The sequence below is a fragment of the Berghia stephanieae genome, chromosome 9 (genome assembly GCF_034508935.2).
Source record: "Berghia stephanieae isolate SIO BIC M18660-M18661 chromosome 9, UCSD_Bste_1.3, whole genome shotgun sequence".
NCBI classification, from domain to species: domain Eukaryota; kingdom Metazoa; phylum Mollusca; class Gastropoda; order Nudibranchia; family Aeolidiidae; genus Berghia; species Berghia stephanieae.
In genome coordinates this window covers 25,098,967-25,123,145 of record NC_088368.1, presented here as the reverse complement: position 1 = coordinate 25,123,145, position 24,179 = coordinate 25,098,967, and the positions used below count along the sequence as shown (strand labels likewise).

Genomic DNA, 24,179 nt, shown 5'->3' with positions numbered 1-24,179 from the left:
TTTCAAGGAATTACCTATTTTTCGTGACACTAATCGGTACTCAGCAGTACCAAAACACAATGGACTAGATAAATAATTCATTACCGATTTATATTGAAGTACTTGCAAAGCTTTAGTCGAAATCCAATGGATCCTAATCCTAACACTGTTTTAACTTTACAAAATCAATGTTTTGTTGAGTTTTCTCCAAGATTGAGTTGATATGTATTCACTTTTCGTTGATTAGAGAACGCTGGCCAATCTTTTGTTTTAAATATTGTCGTGTAAGATCATTGGAAATCGTCAAATTCCGTCTGTTCTTTTCTTGATATTAGTTCACATTAGGAACAGGCACTCGTTTATTCACTTATTGTGAAAATTAACATTAGTAGATTGAGACAAATCTGCATATTTTGCAGGACCTTTTACAAGCTTTATGCATGTATTTTGGGTTGGAATCACATTCCCCTTGAATCAGCTTGCAAAAAGGAGAACATTTATCTTTGTTTCACAAAAACAGGCTTAGAAGTAACATTTTTTTCTAGTAGATTGATTTCGAAAAAAATATTGCTCAATTTTTTAAATTTAATGATAGTTTCTTTATTTTCCTGTCGATTTTCTTGATTTATATCTCATTTTTCAATTATCAATGCGACGAGTACACTGATGTATCTCGTGTGATTCAAAAGCGTTTAAAACACTAATTGCGTTGTTTGTTTTATATTAATTCCTGAGCGTTGAGATGGTGACTGGCAACTATTACATACAAGACCTTGCAGTCTAGTCGGCAGGGCTTTTGGGTTACACAACCACTATTTACCCATCGGTCAGCGGTACTCTTTGGTGTATACAACACTCACCGCCTTTACGCAAAGCCGCCTGTCCATAAATCAAGAGATGATCTCCTAACTGTTCACAAGCGAGATGTCAAACGAGCAATCGATGATTGGATAAGAATCTCAAGATCTCATTTAATAAGATAAGTTTTGGAGAGGTGATATCCCCCCACCCGTCATCGGACAGAACTTTCATTGCGTTATAGCATATAAGCTCCGCCTCCTCTTTCTATTCCGGAGTGACGAGATTAGACGAGAAGACGCGAGAAAAAATTGATCATGGGTTCTTCAGTCGATCGTTCGGGGGGGCTTCGACGTCCAACTATTACTTGGTACTGACACATATTTTATACGTTCTCACATAAGATCACGCAGACATACTATCTATTATTTACCTGTTGATATTTTTAAATTATGCCCTTCTCGCCACGACATCATAAGATATCGTCGCCTAGGCATTCCACTGAGGAATATAGATAATTCATCAAACAAGAAGTTTGATGTCAACAGGAATCACCCATGTTGTCTAAATGAGCAATTTGGGGGTTAATAATCCTGCTCAAGGAAAAAAATGAAAATGCCTGAAGCCTGGCTCGAACCCGGGACCATCCGGGTCACAGTGCAATGCCTTAACCACTTGGCCACTTCGCCCCCAGGGTCCAGTGGGGCAATATAAGAAAAGATCCTTTAAAAAGAGTCGACTTTGCCTGTTTATATACGTAAAATAAAACAATTTAATGTATGAATGCAATGTCAGAAAATATTCAGGTTTGTTGAATGATTAAAAGAATGCAATTTAAATTGACAATTAAGATAAATGTTGTTGAACATTTATATTTTAAAAATATAAATAATATAATTTTTGAAGTTGAAATACCGTACTTTTTATTGTCCATGTCTTGCAAAATATTTTTTTACATAAAAGGGAGATAACCTGATGCGTCTGTTGCAGACGATGGTCTAGTGATATCAATGATTGTTTGTTTATGGTAACCCTCGAAATTTGCGGAGAAATAAAAGATAGTGGGAAAATATACTCATCTATTGTAATTATTATACTACTGTATTGTGGATATTAACATAGATCCGATACGAAGTTTTTTTTTTAGCCATTAACTTTGATAGGGCGCTTGGGCGGCAAAATTTTGAACATTTTTGTTCTGTAAATCTTAAGGCCAAAGGTCAAATTACGGACTAGGTATAACGACTTAGCAGATTTTCTTAGTTTTCAATTGAGTCAACTGGTGAGATAATTACCTTTGAATTTAAAAAAAGGTTTACAAGTTACTCGTATATCCGTCTGTAGAAATGGATTTGTAATTTTTAGATTTGTCGATTATTCATTCTATGCTCGATGACACAAATCTATAATTGATTGTACGGGGCAATGTTGATCCCTAGCCCTATTTTTTTATAGAATAGATATAACTTTTTTACTAACTATACGAAATATTCTGCATAAAATGGTGCTTTCACTACTGTATATTGTAAGAGCTTCTCTTTTTTTATTTCGAATTACAAGAAAAAAAGCTAATGTTGAAATTCCTTTTTTTTCATTTCAGATTGCAAGGACACTGACCCAAGCTGTCCAATATGGGCCCACCAAGGAGAATGTACCAAAAACCCTGTTTATATGCATGCCAGTTGTAAAAGGTCATGTAAATTGTGCTAAGGTGAGATTTCCAGGATGATGTTAAATAAGAAAAATCAGCCTTTACATGGTGCAAAATTAACTTGGACTCAAAGCGCTTTTTAAAAATGTCTTTTGACAGGCCATGATGCTGCTGGTGCTTTCCCTTCCTTTCATTCAGACACAACGTACTCATTGCTTACCCATGAGAAAATATGTGAGGTGATCTTGCAAAATGTCGAAGAAATCGAACCCATGTAATTACTTACTTGAATAGATGAACAACAGGCCAAAACTAAGTGTCGTTAATTTAGCAGGACTGCAAAATTTACTACATGTAAAATTGAGGGTTTTTTTAAAAATAGTTTTTGTTTGGTCAATTGGGGAGATTTTTTTCCAATAAAAAAATTGCAATAATTTATTTTAATGATACATTTCCTCCAACTCCAGAGCATTTTACATGGCCAATCTATAACTACAATTATAGATCCCATCTGTTTAAATGGAGTATGGCAATAATTTTTTTTCTACGAGTTAAAGGCCTGTAACATGAGGAATATATATAAAAACTAGTAGAAAACTATTTTGCTTACTTTTTGCCAAGGAGATGATCTATACAATAGGGTTAAAGTAGATAGAGAGAAACAGTTTTACCTGCATTTGCTTTTGAAAAAGAAAGTCTCAGAGATACACTAATCTCGTATATTTATGTTTTATTGTTTGTTTTTTTTAATACATATCTATTATGACTAAATGACAGTCATCAGAGGCTTATACAAGTATTTTCATCCATACCATTTTATCTTTTGTTTACTTGTTTTTTTTTCTCTCATGAATTAGTTATTGATGCTTCGAATATCATATGTCTGTTTGTTCTCGAGTTAAACTCGCTAGAAAGTTCTTGGATGAAAGATAGTCATTCTATTTGTAAATGGGAAAGGCAGAACTGCTATTTTTCTAGAACAGATGTGACCATTAAATAAATGCTCAGGACACAGACGGAGCCGTTACATAAGTGCTCAGGACACAGACGGACCGTTACATTAGTGCTCATGACATAGACGGGGCCGTTACATTAGTGCTCACGGGGCCGTTACATAATTGCTCAGGAAACATACTGGGCCGTTACATAAGTGTTCAGGACACAGGTAAGGCTGTTATATAAGTCCTCAGGACTGATTCTTTGGGATGTTTGTTTTCTTGTATTATTTATTCTTGCTTTGTCTGGCACATACTTGTTTAGTTCTCTATCTTACACCTGTGCCTGCTCCTTAATTTCTTAATTTGACATTTTCAAAAAACAATATAATGGAGCAACTAAAATGTCTTCGTCCTCGTCCTCTCGTGTTCAATGTATGTGTTGTTTGCTGCAAGCGAAGTTTCACAGCGTAAAACGCGTACCCTTGCAAAGAATATAGGTATTAGGTATCAAAATTGTCCCAACTATCGGGGGCCTCTGAGGTGTAATGGTAGCACGTCTGACCTGTTATCAGAAGGTATGAGGTTCGATCCCTTGTGAGGTCGACTGATTTTTTGGGATGTTTTTTTTTTTCTTGTTGCATTTTTCTTTCTTGCTTTGACTGGAACCTGTTATAAACACGTGTTCAGTTCTCTATCTCACACAATCGTAAGAGACGTATAAATAACACATTATGGATATCTCTTTACCTCGTGTAAGCCATGAAGTGAGCTCATTACCCAATCCGAATTAGTGATCAGTAAAAATAACATTTTCTCTGTGTTAAGTGGTACACCTAGTTCCCAAGCAGCCCAAATTTTAAAAAAATAATTTCAAATCGATATAGAATACATACATTCTTTTGGTCTCTTCTAATGCCTGAAATAATTACTCATACTTATCTGAGTCAAGTTTATTACATTTTAGAGTTATCAACACAGGATAACAATGACGAGTGTAGAGTATTTTTGTTGGGATTTTTTTTTATCATTATCACCAATCATGCCACTGACAACGCTTATCCTTATCACAAGAGCCTCGTTACGCAATGTCTCTAAGCCATGAATCAACTTTAATTAAGTTTGAGAATATAACTAAAATTTCAACATATAATTTTTTTCTTTTATATATTTATAGAAGCATTACAAAGTGGTTTAAAACATAAATCAATCTATAATCATTGCATTTTGAAACCAATTTTTTTTCACTCAGTTGCACAGTGTGAATCAGGTCCTCGAACGACTGGTTTTACACATCCAAGGAGATTGGAACCAGTATTCTGACATCACACTCTGTTGTTCCCTATTGTTATGGATTTTCTGGATATTGACGTAAAGAATTGGCCTATCAACCCATTTGCATGTTTATCAGATATTTTATAAAGTTTGGATGAAATATAAAATGAAAATTATCTATATCCTCTTCTGTCTGTTTAATAAAATCTTGTTAGTCACTAGCGTTCGTTACTTTGTTACTATTGCTGAGACAACTAATTGTTAAACAGATAATGTTTATTTTTTCAGCTTTAAAACAACGTAAACTACAAATTAACAGATCATAAATTAAAGGAAGAGGAGAAAGAGGAGAGTATCAATGCTCCTATTTCTGGTGGTGATGATGATGATTATGATGATGATGATGATGATGATGATGATGATGATGATGATGATGATGATCATAATGATGGAACTATTGAATTCAACAACTCATAAAGATCCGGAAACAAGTTTTGGGAAGGACTGCACATTAAAAGAGAATCTGAATTAGTAAGGAGTAACACAATGTCTTTTCCATATGAGGACATTCTTACAATACCCTCGACATTATGACTGAAATGTCCATTGCAAAGTGTTTGTGTAGTTACGAGGGCCACATATGGATTTCTTTTAACTAGATAATCTGTTTCTCCCCTAATATCATCAGAGACAGCAAAACAATCATGAAAATGGTTTTAGAAAGCGATATTATAACAATCTCAAAGACCATTATAGTTAATGAAGTGTTTAACATTTTAAAGGTATCTAGATACCTGTTTTAAACATTTCTTCCACCAAATTTAAAGTAAGAGTTAAGTCTTTGCCATTAAAAATCACTGCTTCTGACTTTAAATCAGAATAGTAAATGTCTCTGGCACAATACCAATAAAAATTATTCGTGACTGTGTTGTATCACCTGTTATTCGTTCACTCCGTTAATTACGACTTCAGGATTCTTGAGTAGCTCTTCATGATGTATGCGATTGCTCAGAAATAAATTGGCAGCAATTTCGTCAATTTTACAGTTTCATGACGAGCTCTTAAGTTTTTTCAATGAAGACTTGTTTAATATATTCCTTTTAAAATTTAAAATATTTCCGCACTTTTCTTTTTCGCAAGGACTCGCTTATGGGGATCTCAAACAACATTTCTAAACGAGAATCATGCTTGGTGGCAGGGGGAATTAGGTCCCCAAAAAAACTTGAATTGTGCAAATTAGGGTTGAAAGCATGAAAATTACATATATTGTAGAATTTTAAAATTCGGTAATTTTATAATAATAATAATAGATTTTTATTTATCTGATTTAGCAAGTAAAATTAAAAACAATAATAGACAAACAGAATCACAGAACACAGCTCGAATAAATGTCGGCAACCGGTGTTGACACAGACAGTGCTCCTTTCCCCCTCCCCCTAATTATATCTTTCCAAAAATACGCAATAATCATTTTACGTGTTTTGTAGACTATTTTGGTCAGATATGATGATAGTTGGGATTTAAAATAGCTCAGTTTGAAGAGCACTCGCTTCACACTCAAAGGGACCGAGATCGATCTAGGGTGCAGCCGATTTTTTTTTTTTTTGCCTGACCTTCCAGTCCACCCGGCAGTAATTGGGTAGCTGGGTCTGTTATATCTTGTGGAAAGTACTTTGCGATAGACTAGCATCATATGAAAAAGGTATCAAGCAATTGCTATTATCCGTTTCACGCTATAGACACCGGGATAAACTCCGGCTCCAAGGACCGAATGGCTTTGAAGGACTACTACATTTTGATGACAGTATGGAGTCGTCATACCTATAAAATTGTATTAGAACGCTATGACTAGTGTCACCATTATCATCATCATCATCATCATCATCATCATGATAATCATCAATCGTTACGATGCAGTATTGTGTCAAGCTATTGACGTTACGTTATTGACCGCATGGTGACAATGGGAGCATGTTCTATCTGTACTGTTGTGTCCTTGTGTAAGGGCACTGCACATAAATTGCCTGCTCGTTCGGGTATAATTGAGTGCTCGGCTAAAAAGCCCTGTCCTATCTGTTGTGTCCAAAAATTACTCTGTTTTACTGATGGCATGTTTTGTATTAAATAGGTCTTATGTGTCTTGCTGGTGAACCATTGTGCAGTTAATGTAGCGTTTTAAGACTGTAGCATTACTTGTGTATTCCATAAGAATTTCTCATAATTCAGAATTGAATGTTGATGGGTCTTTAAAAGAAAGAAAGGAACTAGAGAGAGAGAGAGAGAGAGAGAGAGAGAGAGAGAGAGAGAGAAAGAGAGAGAGAGAGAGAGAGAGAGAGAGAGAGGGAGGGAGAGAGAGGTGAAAGGTTATTACATATGACTAAAAAAGAAATGCGTTGGCATGTTTTCAGATACAATTGGATTCAATAGTCTGATGCCACGTTGCCCAGCAACGGCGGCCATCGTGATTCTAAATTTGAAAAAATCTGTACTTTTTATTCTTCATGCTGGCTAGAACTTTTCATATATGTCTTGTGATCAGAATGTATAAAAGTCAAAACGTGATCAGATATATGTTTTTTTTTTCCCTCTGGATACGCTTTTATGCTCATCGGAGAAATATTTCATAAGGGCGTCCGCCATTGTTCCGATAGTTTAGAGCCATTCTAAGTTACCATTCGTCATTACGAGGGAAGTGACGTTACGACTGTTGAGGCGTATTACAATGGTAAAAAGAACTTCACGGGGGGACTGATGGGACAAGTTTTTTGTATGTTAACTAGATAACACCACGCTAAGGTCTCATTCTTGTTTCAACCACCCAAGAATACACAGGCTACAATTCCTACTACATTTTGATTTATTGTTTTCAACGTTCCTTTTGCTGTTTTCTCGAAACGTTCATTGTCTATTCATTTCCCACCCGAAACCATATTTTAGCTACTGTAATTGGTCAACAATATATTTAAATTATTGAACACACATTGTATTCTCGTTGTTATTTTCCTTGGATAAGTAATGCTATATAAGGAAAAATAAAAGTGCTAAAAGGCACTGTTACGATAAATTGCGAGAGTGGTTCTATAGCAGGTGTCATTTATATGTGTCTTAGCTACCTGTATGCCAAATGTCATGCTATCAATCCCAATGTGCACGGTTTTAGCCCAATTTCCCCTGATACAATGAATATGAAGAAAATATATGCATTTACGCAGTTATTTCCCTTGTTTAATATAGCTGTAATATGGAAAATTTTAGGCCTTGAACCAAATTGTAATATTGGTTCTATAGCAGATGGGTCTTTAATGGGTCTTGGTAACCTGTATGCAAATTTTCATGCTTTCAACCCGAATTTGCACGGTTTAGCCTAATTCCTTCAACTACATGTAGGGCAGGTGAAAGTCCCCGCTGATGTAGGTTGACCGGTGTTAGACAGGTCCTAGACCGTAGTATGTTTGCAACCACCCTGTGCCGCCTCTCGTTTCTACAGAAGCCTGACAATTTCTCTCCTAGTTTCGAGAAGATGACGTCCCATTCCCCCAAGAGAAACCGAATTTTTCCAAGTCGACATCCATCTCGCCTGTGCAACAGCCACTACAGCGGAGTCGAATCTGATCAGACCCGAATACCACTTCCTGAAGAACCCAAACCCTCGCGGCGAAAGATCGAGAACATTAGCGATCGTATTTATAAAAAAAAAAAGACAATGAAAAAAAAAAACGCACACACAAAAAAAGTAAATAGACGTCTAATTAAATAGAAACAAAACAAACATCAATAATATACGAAAAAAGAAACATGCTGACACTGTGACCGAATTTTATATCGGTATTTAATCTTCGTTTGCGAAGGGTAAAACATGCCGTAAATAATATCATGAGATTTGGTGGTGTTAGTGGGGATGATGCTGAGCAGGAGCAGGAGGAGGAGGAGGAGGAGGAGGAGGAGGAGGAGGAGGAGGCGAAAGAGGAGGAGGATAAGAACGATGATGATGATGATGATGATGATGATGATGATGATGATGATGATGATGATGATGATGATGGTGGTGGTGATGATGATGATGATGATGATGATGATGATGATGATGATGATGATGATAATAATAATAACAATTACAATAGTTATTGATGATCAGAAATCTTATAATATACACCATCAATCTTTCCATGAAATGCGAAATACCATAACCTCAGGCGCTGCCTCTGAACGATAATAATAATAATCGCAAAATATAATCGTGGGGGGATAAAATTCTCTCTCTCTCTCTCTCTCTCTCTCTCTCTCTCTCTCTCTCTCTCTCTCTCTCTCTCTCTCTCTCTCTATCTCTCTCTCTCTCCCTCTCTCTCTCTCTCTCTCTCACACACACACACACTCTCTCTCTCTCTCTCTCTCTCTCATACTCTATCTCTATCGCCTTATCTCTCTCTCTCGCTCTATCTCTCAGTCTCTCTATATTATCGCTCTCTCACACAAACACACACACACACACACACACACACACACGTGGACTGATATTGCAATAATTTATCGCGATATTTTATGAGAAAAAAAATTTAAACATTCTATTATTTACATGTACCACAGATTATAGAATGGGTTCGGAATGTCCATTTAATTTATAATTGTATTTATCTATAAGTTTGTTTTGTTTTTGTTTTTAATGGTTTTTAAGGAGCTGCAACACATTAAGGTCATATCTGCGCCAGTAAAAAGGAAGAAAAGGGGATAGTAAAAAGTTATAGAATTACAATTAAAGCAGCCAAGAATTAGGCAGGCAAAGGGGAATTGGTTCAAATAGGGAACAGCTGTAGATTCCAAGAGCAAACTATCGGTGTACTTAGCTTGAGATCACCTAAAAGTCTCATCCAGACACAAGCACAGGTCCCCACTAAGAGAAATACACTCAAATGTTTACAAATCATATATAATACATAAACAAAACATAATACAGTGCATTAAAAAAAACAGAGAGATGATTTACAAGGGAGAAAAAATATCATCTCCCAGAACAAACTATACATTTGATTGTTTCCCTCCCAGCCAAGATATCAGACCAGGGCCAGGACAAAACCAAGTAATCTCAATCCAAGACAAAGACAGAAAGCATGTTGAAGAACAGACATAGGGGGAATAGAAGAGACAGTATGTACCTCCCTGCCCACTTTGGGAGGTCAGGAATCCCACCTAGTTTATCTATAGGTGACCCATGGTCTCCAAACGGTATTATCTCGGGGTGAACCTGATGCTATAAGCTATTCTAATTTCGAGCTCAACCTATAAAATGTGTAAATGGTACTGTGTCGGGATGGACAACATGCATACTGAAACTAACGTTGAAAATGATCAGAAATGTAATGGTTTATTTTGTTGTTTTGTTTTGTTTTGTCTTCTTCTTTTTTTTTTTCTTTTTTCTTTTTTTTTTGGGGGGGGGGGGGCTGTGGATTTGTAAAAATTGTCTTCTTGTTTATTGGATTTTTATTTGGCGCGGGGGCGGGGGTGGGGGGGGGGGGAGGTGTTGTTGTTTGTTGGGTTTTTTTTTTCTTTTTTTCCTGTTTTTTTTTTTTTTGGGGGGGGGGGGAAGGTGGGGGATTGTTTGGGGGATTTGTTTGTTTATTGATTGGCTGGGTTTTTTGTTGTTTTTTTTTTTTGTTTTTTTAAATTTTGTTTTTTTTTTTTTTTTTGGGGGGGGGGGGGGTCATTTTAAGAACCAAATCCATTGTCATCAATAAAGCATATTATGTAACCTGAGCTTCATAATTTTTACCATAGTTTTTTAGCATCTAACCAACCCGGCAATACACCGATTTGAGGCGATGGGTCGCATTTTGACTTCAATAAATCCAAAATTGTATCCGTCTTGTTCTTTCCAACCTAATACACCGGTTTGACACGATGGGTCACGTGTTTCATTGTCCATCCAGTTTATCACGTGGACACATTAATATTGATTGAAAATAGTTTATTTGACACATTGTGTTATCTTCCATGAAATTGGAAGGAATATACAGAGGAATGAATACGTGGATAGATTTACAGGTACATGGATAAAATAAGTAGATTTATATACGATCAAATAAATCAATTGATTATCGATAAAGAAGCATATTAAAATACATTATAATTAAATAGACAGGTGTATGAATAAATAAATGTTTATATGAATAATGAATGAATAGATAGACAATATAATCATATCGATAACCTATTAAATAAATAGATAAATAGATGTAAAGATATATAGATAGATGAATAAACCAATCGATAAATAAATAGATAAATATATAGATATAAGGAAAAAATGATAGATGTATTGATAAATAATCAAATAAACAAATGAATAAATAAATAAAGAGATAATTAAATAGATATATCTATGAATAACTAAAGAAATAGATAACTGGAAAGTTCATTTATGATACATTGCATTGTCTATAGATGCTGTGCGCTTGGTTAAGAAACTCACAACATTGTCATCCGGAAGTAAAATGTGTCAACACACAAAACTATGTGTATCTTTGAACACACGAATCGACATTTATTTCCAAGTGCCAATAAATAATATTTACACACACATACACATATACACTTACACACATATCTACATACATACACGTCTTTAATCCCCTGTCACACACAAGTAATGGCTGTCAACTTTAAACAATGTCAATGTGCGCCTATTAAGAATAAAGCTTTGATTTCAACTTGGCAACCACGTGATATTACACGAAAATAATAATGAGCTTGTTGGTATGAAAGAGTCTCATACAAAAAGCAGAGGGAAAACAATACTGATTTTCTGAGGGGTTCATTTTGTTTGATTTTGTTTGCTCGTTGTCGTTGTTGTTTATTTTGTTTTTGCTTTGTTTTTTTTGTTTTTTGTTTGTTTTGTTTTGGTTTTTTTTTTGGGGGGGGGGGTTGGGTTTTTTTTTTTTGTTTTTTTTTTGTTTTTTAGAGGAGGGGGGGGGGTTGGTATTTATCTTTCTGCATTGTCTGGCACTGTTTCATACACAATTTTTTAGAGTTCATCGGTAGAAAGATTTTACAATTTCAAAACCTAAAATTATATATAACATACTACCATATTATTCTATTTTTGTTGCATCTCCGTTTTGCAAGCGTGTGTGGGATGGTTCAAAGTTCCAGTCCATGGGTTGAAAGTATTGTACTGTCTTTTTGTAGAGCCAGTACGGCGTTGCAACAAACGTAAACATGATGAGGACAGAGTATGACGTCACGAAGGTCAAGGTTGGCATTGTCGTCCAAATTGCCGTCCAGTCTCTGTAGGTCAGATACCATTGATAACATTCAACGATGGAGCGAACGTGGAACGTGTGCAAAAGAATCATTTGGTTGACTTTCCACAACGGAGAGTGACCTTTTCCGGCCTTGATCAACATCCAGCAGAGTGCGCTGAAGGGTGTTGACATCTCCAAGGCCAAAGATTTAACACCCAAGTTGTAGCCAGCTTCTGTCAGGAAGATTATGGAACCCGCGCAAACGCAGAACCAGTGATGCAGGTGGAGAAGTTTGCTGAGCGTTCCGAACTTGAAGTCTGAAGCAGTGAGAGCGAGACACTCAAAGGCGAAAAACCCTACGGTGACGCCCATTGCAAAGGATGAGGTGGCGGTTTGTCCAAAAACCGGATCTCTGTCATGGTTGTGGTAGGTAAACAAAGTCCAAGCTCCTGGGGAGGAGAGAAGAAAAATAAAAATTGATATTGCTGAAATGTGAGCAAACGAAGAAATTCAATCAATATGTTTGGAAAAAAATAAAATAAAGGGACTGAAAATCGCAAGTTGTCAGAAGGAACTAGTAAATTTTTTTTCTAAATCTGAGATTAGTGACACACCCTCAAGTCGAAGACTCATTGTAAACTCATGGCCTGACACTCACTAAAATATGACGTCAAAATACAACGCCAGACCGCCAAAAAGAAAGAAAATCGTGAGTCACATTCAATAGTTCAACCAATGAGATCATTTGTTTCCTAGAGCAATACTAAAGGCAACTCATGCACTAGCCTAAAAACGGATCAAAATACAAGTCTTAGTGACAAGCTCAATCTTATGAAGGCTACGCACTGACCAAAAAAATATATAATTCGTCAAAATACAAGGCGACGACAATCAAAAGAAAGTGAATCGTGAGTTATATTAAATAGTTCAACCAACCGAGTCATATTATGTTTCAATGAACTCTTCTAACAACTTCTCTAAGAGTTAATTATATGATAATCGATTTATTCAAAACGCCTTCATTAGTTAGCTCTTTTTGGCTCTGTATCTTTGTTGATTCGTGGTCAAATGGCACATTATAAAAAGAAAAGCTAGTATTATTTCGGGGTTAAATAAGGCGAAGGGGCGTGGTTGTGTTCCCTTTAACTTTAACCGTTGACAAATTATGAAATCGAAATGCCCAATGTGTCATCATCGATTAGTTTTTTTCCTCCTCGCTATCATTGTTGGTTCATGGTCAAATGCCCCATTATAAAAAGACTAGCTAGTAAAATTGGGGATTAAAGGTCAAGATGTGTTGGTAAAACTAATCTGGTGGGCAGATCTGATAAGTAATCAACAAAAGCGCATTGTATCGTCAAGTATGGCAATGAATTTTGAACTAATGTTTTCGCTCCTAGTTGGCCACGAGACAAAAAGTCAGATGATACAGGTTTGGTCGAATATCTTTGTCATCTTCTTAGAGACGATTTTTTTTGTATCGATTGTCGATATTGTATAATCGCTGCAACCATTTCGAGTGACTGTATGTTATATCAATATGATTTTATGGTCGAGATTAATTCAATTTTGTTTGGGGGTTTTGTATGAGATGGCCAATAACGATTGATATATGGCAAGTTATGGTTTGGTCCTTTGTATTATATATATATATATATATATATATATATATATATATATTTATATATATATATATATATATATATATGTGTGTGTGTGTGTGTGTGTGTGTATGTGTGTGTGTGTTCTTCGGGGTTCCCAATAGCTCAGTTGGTAGAGTATTTACTCCACACGCAAAGGGACCTAGATCAGTCCCTGGTGACGTCAATGTATTTTTCTGACCACTTTGTTCACTGAAAAAGTGAGTGGATATATCAAATCTAACAGAGAGTACTTAGCAATAAGCCCTAACGTCAAAGCCAAAGTGTAGCAAGCAATTACCATTATTGGTTCAACGCTATATAAACCGGAATAAACTCCGGCCCCATGGGCCTAACAGATCTGAAGGACTATTTACCTATAGGGAATGAGATTGGCGGAAGAGTAGCGTTGGACGTCACCGGTGGAGAAGTTATTTGTAAACAAACCAACTACAAGCCAAGCGCTCCAAATAAAAAAAAAATATTATTCATATTTCTGTACAAATATGCATATCATAATCAACGTTATCCATTTTTGTACAGAAATATGAATAATATATTTTGTATTTGGAGCGCTTGGCTTGTAGTTGGTTTGTTTACAAATAACTTCTCCACCGGTGACGTCCAATCAAGGGACGCTACTCTTTCGCTAATCTCATTCCCTATAGTTTTATAAAGATCTGAAAAAGTATGTATCAATTTGACACTTTGACTTTGATACAGCAGCTTTTTCGGATCACCAACTCACCAATGATCGAACCAAATACTCCAAAGACAGCTCGCACGATGGCCAAATTCCAGAAGACTTTTTCTTTGGATCTGAGGTTTCTGTACGTGTGGATATGTGGGAATACGATGGATGAGGTGAAGAAGACGATAGCGTAGAAGAGAATGGAAGCGACGACTACACATAATTTGATGACGTAATTCTCATAGTCGAGACGGAGAAGGCCCGGATGTAAATATTGGATTATCTCCTCGCTCTCCACAATGTCTTTGATTGGTGAGGGTGTCATGGTGAAATTATTTTTCTGAAAAATAAGATAATGAAGAAATGAGTTGCATTGGATGTATGTGACAAATCGATTTTGAACGTTGTGTGGTCTTCTGGTATGGCACTCGCCTTCGGATGGAAAAGTCATGGGTTCGAATCCCTCTGTAAGCGGCCCATAGTTGAGTCCTTGGAAAAAGCTCTTTACTCACATTCTCACACCGTACTCAGGAGTAAAATGAGAACCTGGCCGTCAACAGCGTTGTTTCTGTCGAAAAAAGTGTAATATCGCCTAACATGCGTCATGTCTCGTTCTACATGTTACGTGTTGCTGTTGTTCAGGGACCCTTTGTAAAGCGCTTTGAGCACGTCTAGTAGATATTGCGCTGTATAAAAGTTCAAGCTCAAGAAGAAGAAGAGAGTGTAGGGGAGAAAGAGAAAGGAAGGAAAATGAGGAGGGGAAAGGACGAAGACATTATTCAAGGTGAGGCCAGGTCACAAGGTTATCTTTAACTACGTTACATACCATCATTATGAGACCTTTAACGCAACAATGACACCATGACAACGAATAAGAACATGATCAATACATAATAATAATAATAATAATAATAATAATAATAATAATAATAATAATAATAATAATAATAATAATAATAATAATAATAATAATAATAATAATAATAATAGCATAGTATCCCGGATGTCCTTCCGTACCATTGATCTTAAAGGAAAAGACTCTAAACAAAGTGGGCGTTGCCCTCTTTAGGTTTGTTAAAGTACGATGACTTCCGCCATTCGCAGAGCCATTTCCATTTTATTAGATTGCTGGGTCTAAATCTCAAGTGTGTACCTTAGATACCTCTTAATTCTCTATAAACTGTCGGAAGTCTTTGAGATTTTTGCAATCATAAGAGTTGCTATGATACAAATCTTTATCTCAATGATAATGGTTAACTTTAAGCTTATAAGATTCACACTACTTTCCCCTTATTAGCATGTGTGATATGTATGATTTTTCCAAATAATAATTGTCACGATGTCACGAACAGGCGATTGATACTGTACGAAATCGAATCACGATTCCATATGGCCTGCCAGGGTAACAAATTAGACTCATCGAAGCGCATTGAGCATGGTAAGTCTGTGTAAATGCTATTTACAAATGTTCATGTTTATTCATTTTATTCTCCCAATGTATGTATAAAAAAACTATTTGGTCACGACTGAGACATTTTTCTCTCCTAATCAATGCCAGCCATTTGCATAAAGAACTAATTACGTTACAGATGATAGGTTTTAATAAGTCACGACTATAGGCTTGTATTAACTCTTTACCTGCCTGGTTCGATTTCATTCTATTCGTAAACCATCGTCCCAAAGAAAAGGATTATGCCTGACTTATACGATGTTCTACATACAGTTTGCTGCAATGTCTTACAAAGACCTTGACTTAATATACTATATTCTACATACACATTGTTGCAATGTTCTACAAAACCTCTGATTAATATGATGTTCTAACATAATTATTGTTGTAATGTTCTACCAAAAAAAAGATCTGACTGGTACGGTATAATACAAATTGTTATGTATATTGTGATGTTCTACAAAGACTCTGCTTAATACGATAAGAAAAGGATTATGTCTGACATATACAATGTTTTATATACAGATTGTTGCAATGTATTAAAAAGACCTTGACTTATACTATATTCTATACATACACATTGTTGCAATGTTCTACAGAGACACCCGGGATACTATGCTATTATTATTATTATTATTATATTATTATTATTATTATTATTATTATTATTATTATTATTATTATTATTATTATTATTATTATTATTATTGTGCGGCTATGTGGTCAAGTGGTATGACACTCGCTTTCGGATCGGAGGGTCCTGAGTTCGAGCCTCGCTCGGCGCATAGTTGAGTCCTTGGAAAAGGCTCTTTACTCACATTCCCTCACCGTACACAGGTGTAAAATGAGTACCTGGCCGTTAACAGCGTTGTCTCTGTCCGGAAAAAATTGTAATATCGCCTGACAGGCGTCATGTCTCGTTCTACGTGTTACGTGTTGCTGTTGGTCAGGGACCCCTTGTAAAGCGCTTTGAGCACATTAGTGGATATTGCGTTATATAAAAGCTCAATTTTTAAATATTTTTTTTTCTAACTGATACGATGTTCTGCATACACATTATTGCTATAATATACAAGATTCCTGACTTATACGATATTCTATCATAATCATTGTTTTAATATTATACAAAAACTCTGACTTATACGATGTTTTGCATACGCATTAATGCAATGATATACATGGCCCGTGACTGATACAATGTTCTAATATAAACATTGTTTTAATGTTTTACAAAGACTTTAACTTATAACGTGTTCTTCAAACATTCTGACTGATAACGTGTTTTACATACATATGGCTGTAACGTTCTGCATAGACCCTGACTGATACAATGTTCTACATACACATTGTTGAAATGTTCTACAATTCCCCTGACTGATACAATGTTCTACATACACATTGTTGAAATGTTCTACAATTCCCCTGACTGATACAATGTTCTACATACACATTGTTGAAATGTTCTACAATTCCCCTGACTGATACAATGTTCTACATACACATTGTTGAAATGTTCTACAATTCCCCTGACTGATACAATGTTCTACACATTGTTGTATTGACTATGAGTGATACGATGTTCTATAAAGACCCTGACTGACTTGATGTTTTAAATACACATTGCTGCGATGTTCTACACAGACTGACTGATGCGATGTTCTACAGACACATTATTGCAATGTTTAAAAATGTTTGGGTTTTTTAAAAATATTTTTTCTTTTTTTTTTTTTGGCTGTTTTTGGGGATTTTTTGTTTTGTGTTTTGATTTGTTTTTGTTTTTCGGGGTTTTTTTGTGTTTTGTTTTGTTTTAGAATGATTTTAAGACCAAGACCAAGATATTTAGTATCTATTTGTGTTCTTTTTTAAAGCTGTAATATTCTTTTTTTTTTTACATAGTTGACCACAAGAAGACAAAACCAATGGACCGTGACGCCTATCGATAAATCAAGATGACCTATCGTACTTCTCCCACCTGTCCAAGTTCACACGATTTGACATTGATTGATCGAATCTCGGCCTATGGATAACATTGCCGGTGTATGCTTTCATCTATTCATCCATTTATACATCATTCCATATATCCCTCCATCATGATATCCGCCCTTCTATTCATTCAATCGTCCGTCTACCCATCCAATCATCCATCCATTCATCAATCCATCTATCCACGTACATATTTATCAATCGATCCATCCATCCAGGCATTCATCTACCCATTCATCCATCCATCGATCCATCCATCCATTCATCCATTCATCCATCCGTTTTCACAAGATCTGTCATTGGAATATTTAGGATGTTGGCATATGGATAACGTTACCGCCGTGTGCTTTCACCTATGCGTCCATCAATATCCCCACTTTCATCCATCTATCCATTATTCGATCCACTCATGTATTCATCTCCACATCCATCTTTCTATTCATTCAACGATCCACCGCATCCATCTTTCTATCTCTTTATCCCTAAGCGTCTGGGCAATATTCTTTAAAGAAACACTACAAACTATCTGAAAGGGACATAATGTGTTTCGTTTTTCCTTTGGATATACACATCTATAGAATACTCGGATGTGTTAGTCTGGTTATCTCAAAAAATGGAAGAAGAAGAAGAAGAAGAAGAAGAAGAAGAAGAAGAAGAAGAAGAAGAAGAAGAAGAAGAAGAAGAAGAAGAAGAAGAAGAAGAAGAAGAAGAAGAATGTGGAGGAGGAGGAGGAGGAGGAGGAGGAGGAGGAGGAGGAGGAGGAGGAAGAGGAGATGAAAAAGACTAAAAAGAAGAACAACTAGAACAAGAAAAAAAACGAGAACAAGACCAAGAATAAAATATCTTATTATAAAAAAGCTCAAGTTTTTTAATGTATCATCGGCTATTCGGGTATAAAAATAGCATACTCACCAATAAGTTAGGTTATAACCACAGGAATGTTCTTTGATGTTTACGATGTTCACACTTGCGATGAATTAAGATTTTACTTTAAAATTAGTTCCTTTCTTCACACTTTCTCCTGATGATTTATAGACTAGTACAATATTCTTTTCTGTATACCTTTCTTTTACAACTTTTTTTTAAAAGTCAGAAGATAAGATGTAAGCGCAATCTCATTCGCAGACTCACAAAAAGATGTTTTTTTTAAAAATAATCCAAGAATTGCTTTTGCTCAAATTTGAAAACAAAGCACACAAGTTCACAAATAAGTAGAAATTTTACTTAAAACGCAAAACTACGTTAAAATGTTATGGTTGCTTTTCAGTGTGAGTATGAGCGCCAAGGACTAACTGACATCAGCTTCCTGGTCACTTCTTGTTTTTATAGATCTCACTTTTTTTATGGGGGAGTAATGAGGAGAAAAAAGCGTTTGGAAGGGGGTGTAGAAAAAAAAAAGGGGGGGGAGGGGAGGAGGCGGAGGAAGTTTTGATCACGTCAACAATAATAGGGTTCATATCTATCAAAAACTGCCTGAGGGGATCAAACCAAATCTCGTCCTGTCCCTCCTCCTGTCCATCACTTCCCATCACCACCACCACCACCACCGCCAAAACTTACGTTTGTGTGTAAAACGAGGTCCGCGTAATGTGGATTCTCGATGTATCATCATTCAGTTAGGTGAGATCATTGATTACTTTATAAAATAATGAACTTACTAGCGGCTAATAATATCCTGTTATCGTACTCTTTGGAGCTTTGTTATCCTACAACTACTTCAGTTTCTGTGACACTATATCTATCTATCTATCTATCTATCTATCTATATATCAATCTATCTATCTATCTATCTATCTATCTATCTATCTATCTATCTATCTATCTATCATTCGGTATTAACTACCATCTACACGCCGACGACACGCAACTATATATTCCGCTTTTCGTCCAGGATAAAAGCAGACAGTGAAATTCAATATTGAATATTGTTGCCTAGCCAGGCTTGGACGTTAGAGCCAACTGCAACTATAAGAAATGTTGGCTCATTCTTTGATTCTGGTGGTTCAATGCAGAATCACATAAACAATCTTGGTTTTATCACTTAAGAAATATTGCTAAAATTCGACATCTTCTTGATGAAAGCACTACACAAATTATTGTTCGTGCTTTGGTAACCAGCAGTTATGACTTCTATAATTCATTGCTTTTAGGCGTGCCGGCCAAAATGATATAATGTTTGCGAACTATGCAAAACAGAGCCCAAAACTGATTTTAAATCTAATGACCCTACAAAAGAAATTATATGTAATCTCCATTGGTTGCCATTTAGTGAAAAAATTATTTTTAAAACTTGTTGTATTGTTCATACATGCTTAAATAATCAAGCTCCAGTGTACCTCATGAATTTATGTCAAAATTATAATCCAACACGGCCATTAAGATCTGTTGAAGACTCTCTCTTAATCGACCCAAGAACCAAATTATCCCGTTTTAATAAATCTTTTCCTGTAAGTGGAACGCGCTCTCCCCAGAAATAAAACTAATTTGGGATAGTCAGTCTTTCAAAAATATAAAAAACAACAGCTAAGAGCGCATGAATAGTTTCACGTACAGTATACGCCTTAAATCAAAATTTAATTTTAAGTTTATCTTATTCCAGTTTTGATCTTAAGTTCGGACAACAATTTCCATTGTATCATGTATAACTCTTTTTTGTTTTTGGGGGTTATGGGTTTTTTGTTTGTTTTTTTGTTTGTTTTTTTTTTTTGTTTTTTTTTTTTGTTTTTTTGTTTTTTTATTGTTTTTTTTTTTTTTTTGGGGGGGGGGGGTAGTTAATCAATCAATTCAAATGTATGTCGTTAGATTACGATATTAACGTTAGTGAGTAATATTGGTGTATGTGTGTGTGTGTATAATGTTCGTGTGGGAGTGTAAATATATCTTTGTGTGATTTTTTATTAATGTGAGTGTTTGTGTTTCTTCATGACCAATGTGTGTTCTCAAAATTGTCAATGGATGAATGTTTGAATGACAATTAATATTGTATAGCGCCACTTGAAATTCACCTATAATAGAGAGACACTCTTTAGTTATTTTTCAATGAAATCCCCATGCAGATAAATGCATTTGATATCATGACAAAAGAGCGAAAAGATACTGAGCTGAAATCGTCAAGTTTGAAAACTAAACTTGAACTCTCTCAACAAGACAATGTTCTGTACCATATATCTCTCCCCCTAAACGACACTTTTAGGGTCCAAGCAGGTGGATATCACACAATGCCAGTTTTGGACTAAGGATGTCAAAATAAAGTGTTCCAGAAGATTTGTTGTTTGTTTGAAAGTCCTCGTCAAGCCATTCAAAGAGGTGTTTCTCGGCTACCCAGTCTTGTTGGCACTGATTCCAGAAGGATTCGGGAAACGTGCACTCTTTGGAGTTTATCTTCCTATGATAGCATGTTCGGAACCCATCTGCAGACCTGCCTACTGCTACGAAAAATGCGTATTAATGATTTTGACGTGTGAGAATAAATTGCTAAAACTGTAAAATTGACTATAGGGATATAATTTCTGTCTCCTTTTTAGGAGTAGTTTTTACTACGAATTTTTAACTTTTCAAATAGGCAGTTCTGCATCGAGCACTAACTATTCGTGCGGCTATGTGGTTAGAGGTATTACACTCGCTTTCGGATCGAAAGGTCCTGGGTTCGATCCTCGCTCGCCGCATTGTTGAGTCCTTGGAAAAGGCTCTCTATCACATTCTCTCACCATATTCAGGTGTAAAATGAGTACCTAGTCGTTTTTGTCCCATTGTCATAGCCAATTTAATTAATAAGCTTTTGCTTATTGAAACTGTAAATTGCAAAGCTATGTCTCGTATTTTTACTTTCCTATTACATTTTTATGATTTCGACGACTCAAATAGCGTTCTGATCACTTTGTGAAGTTTTTGCCAGACCAATCACCTATTGAAACTAAAATAGATAAAAAGAAACGGGGCCCAAATAAGGAAGCCCTCCAAAAACTGAGTCAGATGGAAGAGTACTGTCATGGCCCTATGTTCCTTATAAGGAATCAAGGGGGTTCAGTCAAAGTCAAGACTTGGGTCCATTTTCTATATTTGTACGATCATCGAACAGTGATAAGCCTGAAACCTAGATGGTTCATTCTCACCATATGCTTGAGTTATGTCATGTTGAGTTTTAGAATGTTTTCTTTCTTTTGTGAACAAAAAGCTAATTTCAAAAATTAATTAATTAAAGTAAAATTCCCTTAATCCTACAGGGATCATTTGTCTCTAGGACCTATTCCAAGGAAAGACTGGGGAATATCCTAGTCGTCAGCCACAGTGCAGCGCCGAAAACTGATCTAGGATGAGGCGACGTGCTCAAGGCCATACAGCGCAATGGGTATTCGAACTCGGTACCTTTCGGATACGAAGCAAAGACCGTACCACTGAGCCACGCTGACCCATCTTAACCCTATAACAGGCCTGTCCTCCAGCTGCAAGCGCCATCTTGAAAACAAGAGCGTTCAACTTTGTTTTTCATTATTTGTGCTGAGATGTCAAAACGTAAAATAAAATTGAATTTCCTATGTTTCTGTCTTCACAGATAGAGAGAGAAAAAAATGTTTTGGTCCAAAAGTATGATCATTTTTCGGTTTCTTTTCGAATGGCTCTCGAATATATCTTGTCCGGCTATGGGGTCTTGTTGTATGACATTTGCCTTCTGACCGATAGGTCCAGAGTTCAAGTCCCGATATGTGCAGTTCATAGTTAAGTCCACGTAAGAGGCTCTTTGCTCACATTCTTTCATCGTGATTAGGTGTAAATTGAGTACCTGACGTTAACAGCGGTGTCCGTTGGAATAAAACTATAAAGTAGGTAGGTAGATACCATTAAAAAAAAAAAAAAATTAAATTTAAAATATTAAAGAACTTGAGCATTTATGTATCTCAATATCCACTAAACGTGCTCAAAACGTTTTACAAGAAATCCGTTGACAACAACAACGTTTAACAAGTAAGACGAGACATGACTTCTGTTAAACTATATGATAATCTTGTTTTTTTTTTATTTTCGACAGAGACAAAGCTGTTAACGACCCATATTATACTCTTTGCCCTTTAATAAACACCCGATAACTGGGACAAGAAGTTTCCTGATATTATATTACATCCCATTTACGAGGATTTAACAATATCGACGTCTGACAGGTGGATGGACAGATGGACGAATGTATAAAAATATATGAATAAATGAACGGATCAATGGAGGTATCGTGTCTTTTTGGCGGATGTTATTGGTTTATCTTAACTCATGATATCAACGCTATTTTGGTGTAAGACGTCATTTCATTAACATCAAAATCAACAATGGCGTGACGTATTTCTATAGCCTCATGCTCAATTTCCTCCCCCTCTTTCCACTCTTTCCTCTCTTTCACACCCCCCCCCCCCCTTTCAACCCCTGACCCTTTCCACATTCTAGTATTATTGCCACAACGCAACAAAAACCTAACAATAATAACAACATTAATAACTAACTAAATACTACTACTACGACTACTACTACTACTACTACTACTACTACTACTACTACTACTACTACTACTACTACTACTACTTCTACTACTACTACTACTACTACTACTACTACTACTGCTACTACTACTACTACTACTAATACTGCTACTACTACTACTACTATTACTACTACTACTACTACTACTACTACTACTACTAATACTACTACTACTACTACTACTACTACTACTACTACTACTACAACTTCTACTCCTACTACTACTACTACTACTACTACTACTACTACTACTACTACTACTACTACTACTACTACTACTACTACTACTACTACTACAGCTACTACTGCTGCTACTACTACTACTACTACTACTACTACTACTACTACTACTACTAGTACTAATACTACTACTACTACTACTACTACTACTACTACTACTACTACTTCTACTCCTACTACTACTACTACTACTACTACTACTACTACTACTACTACTACTACTACTACTGCTGCTGCTGCTGCTACTACTACTACTACTACTACTACTACTACTACTACTACTACTACTACTACTGCTGCTGCTGCTGCTACTACTACTACTACTACTACTACTACTACTACTACTACTACTTCTACTACTACTACTACTACTACTACTACTACTACTACTACTACTGCTGCTGCTGCTGCTACTACTACTACTACTACTACTACTACTACTACTACTACTACTACTACTGCTGCTGCTGCTGCTGCTGCTACTACTACTACTACTACTACTACTACTACTACTACTACTACTTCTACTACTACTACTACTCCTACTACTACTACTACTACTACTACTACTACTACTACTACTACTGCTGCTGCTGCTGCTGCTGCTACTACTACTACTACTACTACTACTAATACTAATACTAATACTACTACTACTACTACTACTACTACTACTACTACTAGCTGAGGATTCTTACACACTTGCAATTGGAATTCACAATCGCATCCCTTACCATTCGTGCAGGCATTTAGAACTTGTGAGTTTTTTACTTAAACGC

At 35.9% G+C, this 24,179-nt stretch overlaps 2 protein-coding genes across 5 annotated transcripts in view; one reads left to right on the top strand and one right to left on the bottom strand.

Moving 5' to 3' along the window:
- Positions 1–4,859, top strand: part of LOC144979921 (zinc metalloproteinase nas-14-like) — a 48,644-nt gene extending 43,785 nt beyond the window's left edge. For all 4 annotated transcript variants that reach the window (XM_078927204.1, XM_078927202.1, XM_078927203.1 and 1 more), the window contains exons 17-18: positions 2,378–2,488; positions 4,616–4,859. In XM_078927204.1, coding sequence (XP_078783330.1) covers positions 2,378–2,487 — 110 coding nt within the window. In that variant the 3' untranslated portion in view covers position 2,488; positions 4,616–4,859. The remainder of the gene's footprint in view (positions 1–2,377; positions 2,489–4,615) is intronic.
- A 6,735-nt stretch (positions 4,860–11,594) lies between these two features.
- LOC144979920 (protein CLN8-like) lies at positions 11,595–18,949 on the bottom strand. Its single transcript, XM_078927201.1, has 3 exons — positions 18,550–18,949; positions 14,262–14,544; positions 11,595–12,322 (listed from the first exon to the last, which is right to left on the bottom strand). Exons 2-3 carry the CDS (start codon positions 14,527–14,529, stop codon positions 11,721–11,723), a joined length of 870 nt encoding a protein of 289 aa, XP_078783327.1. The 5' UTR covers positions 14,530–14,544; positions 18,550–18,949; the 3' UTR covers positions 11,595–11,720.
- Between the last annotated feature and the right edge of the window lie 5,230 nt (positions 18,950–24,179).